At 56.5% G+C, this 6,000-nt stretch overlaps 1 protein-coding gene across 1 annotated transcript in view; it reads left to right on the top strand.

Moving 5' to 3' along the window:
- Positions 1-1,079: 1,079 nt before the first annotated feature.
- The window catches only part of LOC116439880 (cilia- and flagella-associated protein 251-like), a gene marked incomplete at its 3' end in the record, with an annotated part of 55,433 nt that continues 50,512 nt past the window's right edge, over positions 1,080-6,000 (top strand). The window contains exon 1 of the mRNA XM_032099922.1: positions 1,080-1,460. Within this exon, the coding sequence (XP_031955813.1) occupies positions 1,080-1,460 (381 nt within the window). The remainder of the gene's footprint in view (positions 1,461-6,000) is intronic.

Raw genomic sequence — 6,000 nt, 5'->3', positions numbered from 1 at the left:
CAACAGAATCTGTAGAGAATTTAAACACAACAGGAATCCATTAATGTTCTCCGCGAGATTTTCTTTTTCTTTTCTTTTTTTTTTTTTTTTTTTTAAAGCAGCCTTGAAAATGAGCTTCAGTAGTTCGGCTGGCGTTGCTCTAAGAGCGCTCGTGTCACGACCTTTCAATCATTCTTGCGCAAAAAGAAAAAAAAAAAAAGAAAAAGAAAAAGAAAAGAAAAGCCAAGCTCAGAGCATGGCATTCAAGCTTCAAATCTCTATCTTTGGACTTGGCTTTGGTTTAACGCCTTTCCTCAGCTTAAAGAAAGGTCCCAGCCGATCGCAAGCGCCGAGGCTGAGACGTCCAACAGCTGAAAACTTGGGGTTGGGGATGTTGGTTAAATTGTGGGTTCTCTCTGTGGTTTTGTGTGTGCAACAGCGCTCTCTCTCTCCCACTCACGTCCTCCTCAGCAGTCAAACCAACAGTCTGCAACAACTTCGGCGCTCGTTGCCAATTCTCGGTGTTGTTTTTTTTTTTTTTTCAGTATCTCAGACAGTCTTCCTCTAACTCGGCCACAGGAACCGGCTGCTTAACAAGATTTGAACCGCAGCAGGTGGAAGCCTGCTTTGGGAAACATGGCTTTTCTCCCTCTCGTCCTGCGGGATGGAGCCCGACGCGCACACAGAAAACCAAAACCACCAGCGACGATTAAAAAAAAGTAAAAATTAAAAAAGAGAGAGGAAAAAAAAAAAAAACAACCCACTCAGCAAAATCGCTACTTCTGAACGGGTGAAATCTTTCCTTCCGCAAAACGAGGAGGCGGCGGGAGGGGGTGGCGGAGCCGCTGACCCCACAACGACGAGAGAGGCGGAAAGCACCGGGCGCGATCAAAGCCCCAAAGTTGCCAGCCGGGTTTAGAGAGCAGCGCTCGGCCCAAGCGCGTTTCCACGGCGGGGAGCTGCCGGCGCTTCACGTGGGGAAGGCGGAATTCCTGCCGGGATGCGCGGGGCCGCGGTGGGAGCGCGCCCGGCCGGCGGCCGCCGCCGGGCTGGCTGGAGGTGGCCGGGAGCGAGTCGGGGCGGCGGAGGCGTGCGGAGGAATGTCATTCCCCCGGTGCTTTGCATACGGGGAGGGCACCGGCCAATCACGGCCCTACCGGGGCGCGGCCGCGGGCCGGGGGCTCCCGGAATCGGCGCGGGCCGAGCGCCGGCTCGGCGGGACACCGCAACCGCGCCTCGTCCCCCGGGGCACCGCGGCTCCGCACCCGCCCGGGGACCGTCACCCCTCGGTGCTGCGACCCCCGGCTGTGCCCGCCTGTCCGCTGCGGGTCCCGCTCGCCGATCGCTCACGGCCCGCCGGCCCCCGAGAGCGGCGGTGCCCGCAAGGTGCCCGCAAGGTGCCCGCAGAGCCGCAGACACCGCCCCGCCACATGCCCGCCGCCGGCCCCGCTCCTCCCCGGGTGGCCCCCTCTCCTCCCCGGGCGAGCTGCCGGCGCTGTCTGCTCCGGGGCTTTTGGGGGGACACCTCGGGTGGTCCCCGACACGGCCATCGCCGGCTTGGCGTCCCCGCCGCCGCCGCCCCCTTGGACAAGAGCGCGGCCCCGAGAGGCGCCCGGCGCCGCTCGATTTGTTGGGGCGGTCGCGGCGCTCCCAGACAGGGACATCCCTCCCAGCCCTCCTCCTCTGCACAGCCCAGCCGCGGGGACAGCACCGCCGGGGACAGCTCGGGCAGAGCCACACGGGCAGCAGCGGAGCCGGGAGCGAGGACGCTGGGTGGAGGCGTGGCTGTCCTGTCGGGCTGGGTCGGGCTGGGGTTTTTTGGCTTTGGTGGCTTTTTTTCCTTCTTTTAATTTTTTTTTTTTTTTTTTTTTTTTTTTTTTTTTTTTTTTTTTTAATGCTGGTCGCCGACTCCGCGAGCGTAACCCAGACCGGGAACGGGACGATCCCGACCGGTCCCCGCCGCTGCCGGAACCCCGACCAGGACCGGGGCGATCCCGACCGGTCCCCGCCGCTGCCGGAACCCCGACCAGGACCGGGGCGATCCCGACCGGTCCCCGCCGCTGCCGGAACCCCGACCAGGACCGGGGCGATCCCGCCCCGTCCCCGCCGCGCTCTCGGCGCTGTCTCGCGCTTCCCTCCGCCGACTCTCACCCGCCTCGCCCGCCGCATCCCCGCCCCTCCCCGCGGCCACCCGCGGGCCGCCTCCCCCTCCGCCACCCCCGCCAGCGCACAGCAGCCGCGGCGGCGGCCGGGCGGGCTTTGAAGGGCAGCGGCAGCAGCTGCGGCGGGCGGAGGGATGGATGGATGGACGGACGGATGGATGGCTGGATGGATGGCTGGATGGATGGCTGGATGGATGGCTGGATGGACAGATGGATGGCTGGATGGGAGTGGTGGCGGTGGCGGCGGGGACCCCCCGGGGCCGCTCCCGTCGGGAGGAGCCGCGCTCGGGGCGGCGGGGGCGCGCTGGGTGCAGTTCCCGGTGCGGCCGCTGGAGGGCGCGCGCCGCCCGCCGGCCGAGCGGCACCGGGGAGGGGGCGCGGGGAGACCCCGGGATTTGGGCTTGGGATCCGGGATTTGGGATCCAGGATTTGGGATCCGGGATTTGGGGTTGGGATTTGGGGGTTGGGAGCGGCCGCTGCGGCCTTGGGAGCTGCGCCCACCACGGCCCCTCCTGTCCCCACAGGGGCCGAGACCCCCCGCAGCCCCGGACACGCCGCGGGACAAGGGGATGCTCGGGTTTGCCGGGAGCCGCTCTGGGGACGCTGCGGAGTCACTGTGGGGACACGCGGCACGCGAGATGCGGGGATGGAGCACCGGCGAGTCACTGCCTCTGATGCTGCGGGGTTTAACGCAATTAAACTGGAAAAAGAAAGAATTAAACTGGCGGGGAGAACTCGGCGCCTGCTGCCGGGAGAGGGATGCGCCGGGGGCCCCGAATTCCCGGCACGAGCGCCGGGTGAAGCTTTTCCCGCATCCCAGCGGTGCGGGTCAGCAGAGCCTTTCCCTGAGCGGGCTCCGGGTGGGCCCTGCCCCGCTGTCCCTGGGCGGAGGGACCCGGGGATGCCCAGCCTGGCACTGCCCACCCGCACTGCCCACCCCGCACTGCCCAGGGCAATTTCCAGGTCCCGTCGCCTCCCAAAAAGCGCCGGCCCGCCGCACTTGCAACAGGTCCCTATGTTCAAGCAGCCGAATTTGGTGCTAAAACTATTCCACGCCAAGTTCCTAAATTTTTCTAACTTTTAAAAAATATTCTTTATTTTTGATTTTTTTTTAATCCCGCATTTTCCACTTTCTCGCATGAAACGACCCCGGATTTCAATTACTTTTCAGTTTTAAGGGGAGAAAAAAGAGAAATATCCAGGCGAATGCTGTTACAAACCACAGCTTAAAAGCCATCTGGGTGTACTGGTGGCTGGTAACTTTTTACGGGCACGGCAGAGATAAGAAAAGTCATTTTACTGATGTGCATCCAGCTGCTAAAATGTGAAAAAATACCATTTAATTGTTGTTTTGTTTTTTTTTAGCCAAGAGGCGGGGAGGATTTTATATTGAGATATTTGATCTGAGTTTCGCTCCCTGCTTTGCATCTCGCCTTAATTCGAGCTCCTTGTTGTAAACACGAAATAAACGCGCCCCACGCGCGTGGAGAGACGCAGAAAACGCCACGACTGAACAGAGACGCAGAAAATCCGCCGTGTTTCCGTTTTCCCCATAAATTCCCGGCGCTATCAGCAATTCCACGTGGGTTAAAGGCGACAATTTTCTTTCTCACTGCGCCAAAGCTTTTGCGAGGGAAGTTGAGGAGTTAAAAAGAGAGAGCAGCCAGGGAAAACACCGCGGCGAGGAGATTTTGGTGCAGATCGAGCTGTTTATTTTACAGCCCCATTAGCGCTGCCCGCACCTGGCTGGGTTTGGTTTTGTTTGGGGTTTTTTATTTCGTTTAGTGTTGGAGGTGGTTTTTTTGTGTTTTTTGCGGTTTTCTCTCTGTACTTTTTTTTTTTTAGCCAATTCCATTCATCGTCTCCCTTATCATTTTATTTTCGCGTGCTACGCAGAGTGACTCTCCCTGGTATTTATCGGCCTCTTGTGCAGGTGCTCTGGAAAAAGGGGAATGAAGCAGCTTTTGGGGATAGGGAACGATGCAAAGCTGATGCTGCCTCTCCTATCATGAGGCTTTTGAGCGTCCCGAAATTTAAGGACGGGCGCTCGGACAGAGCTTTGGGATCCTTTCGGGAATCGCCACGGGCGTTACAACCTCCCCAGTTTGGATTTTGACACCAATTTGCCCCCGCCGGAAACAAACCCCAAGGGAATCTCCATTCTCGCCTCTGTGGCACGGAATTCCTCCACCACAAACCCCCGAGTTTTCTTCCATCTCACAGCCAAGGAAAGCTTTGGAAGTGCCAGAGAGGCGGCAACCATTTAGGGGTGAATTTTAAACAGCCTGAACAACGCACGTAAATATTCCCTGGCCAAGTTTTTACCTCTTGCACCTGAATTCCTTTAATTTATGCCCAAAAAACCCCCCTGATCCTACAAATTCCACTCATTCATTCATTAAGCTGCTGGTTCAAAGAAGCCAAACACGCTTAAAACACCACAAGAAACATATTTTTATCAGGCTGCTGAATTATCCCTGCAAATATTTATTGCTTTGGAGGCACTGCCTGAGCTGAAAAAAAAGTCCTATAAATTTCGGTTGAATTATTTGGGGGCTAATGATGAAACACTGAACGGGGAAAAGCGGCAGGCAGCAAAGGAAAAGGTGATTGTTTTCTGATTTCCTGCAGTGATGTCTCACCCGCAATGGGAAATCATCCAAAATGCCACCAGGAATGAGGTGGGACAGGTGGATGGAGTATTCCCTGACTTCCAGCGATTGGGAAGTACCTAAATCCCTCCGGGAATCTTGGCTCTGATCTCTGATAAGAGCCACAATTCCCCCTGGGAGCAGGGAAAGTGCTGGAGCTCATTCCATGAAAAGCGGGGGGTGGTGGGAGAGGGAAATAAAGCCTGGAACTTTAACCCAAGCATCTGATTATTTGGGATCCTGGAAAAACTTCCCAAGGGCTTTCAGCCCCTTTAGAATCCTCAGGTGTTAACGGTGCTTAAACACCCCAAATCCTTTAGGATCCTCAGGTGATAACGGTGGGTAAAACCTCATCATCTTTAGGATCCTCAGGTGGTAACAGTGGCAAAAACCCCAAATCCTTTAGGACCCTCGGGTGATAAATATGGTTAAAACCCCATTGCTTTCAGGATCCTCAGGTGATACCAGTGGTAAAAACCTCATCATCTTTAGGATCCTCAGGTGATAACGGTGGGTAAAACCCCATCCTTTAGGACCCTCAGGTGGTAATGCTTAAAGCCCCATTGCTTTTAGGATCCTCAGGTGATAACGGTGGGTAAAACCCCACGGCCTTTAAGACCCTAAAAACCCCATCTCATTCTTCCCCAGAGCTTTTTTCTTCCCAGGCAGGACAATCCACGCTCTTGGCACTCCAAATATTTTAGGAGGTGGACGTAGCTCCTGTTTTAGGATGTGGGGAATGGTTTTCCTCAACACCCAGCAGGTTCTCAGAGGATTGGGATGGGATGGACACGGATCTGCACACCAAGGGAACTTCCTTTCCTCATTTCAGCCCCTCCACCCTCACCCCACAAACCATCCCTTGACTAAAGCTCTCAGCTGGAGGCAGGGATGGGAAGGGAATTCGGGACAGGAAGAGAAGGACAAAAGAATTCCTGCCAGAACATCACCAAGGAGTTTTCTCCTTGGATTTCCACAGCTGCTGATAAATCCCGGGGAGCAGTGGGGACTGGGGGGAATTTCTGCTGCAAAAATCCCTTTTAGGGGTTTGTCCTGTGTGGTTTTGCTCCCCCCCTGTGGACCAGGCACGTGAAGGCATCACTCTGCAGTGGGGATGAGTTCTGCCTTCCTCAAGAGGAATTTGGCTTCTTATGGAATCATAAAATCATGGAATGGTTTGGGAAGGAAGGGATTTTAAGGATCATGTC

This window comes from Corvus moneduloides, chromosome 2 (assembly GCF_009650955.1).
Source record: "Corvus moneduloides isolate bCorMon1 chromosome 2, bCorMon1.pri, whole genome shotgun sequence".
NCBI classification, from domain to species: Eukaryota; Metazoa; Chordata; class Aves; order Passeriformes; family Corvidae; genus Corvus; species Corvus moneduloides.
The sequence above is the reverse complement of the archived record's forward strand: the minus strand, read 5'-3'. Positions and strand labels throughout refer to the sequence as shown.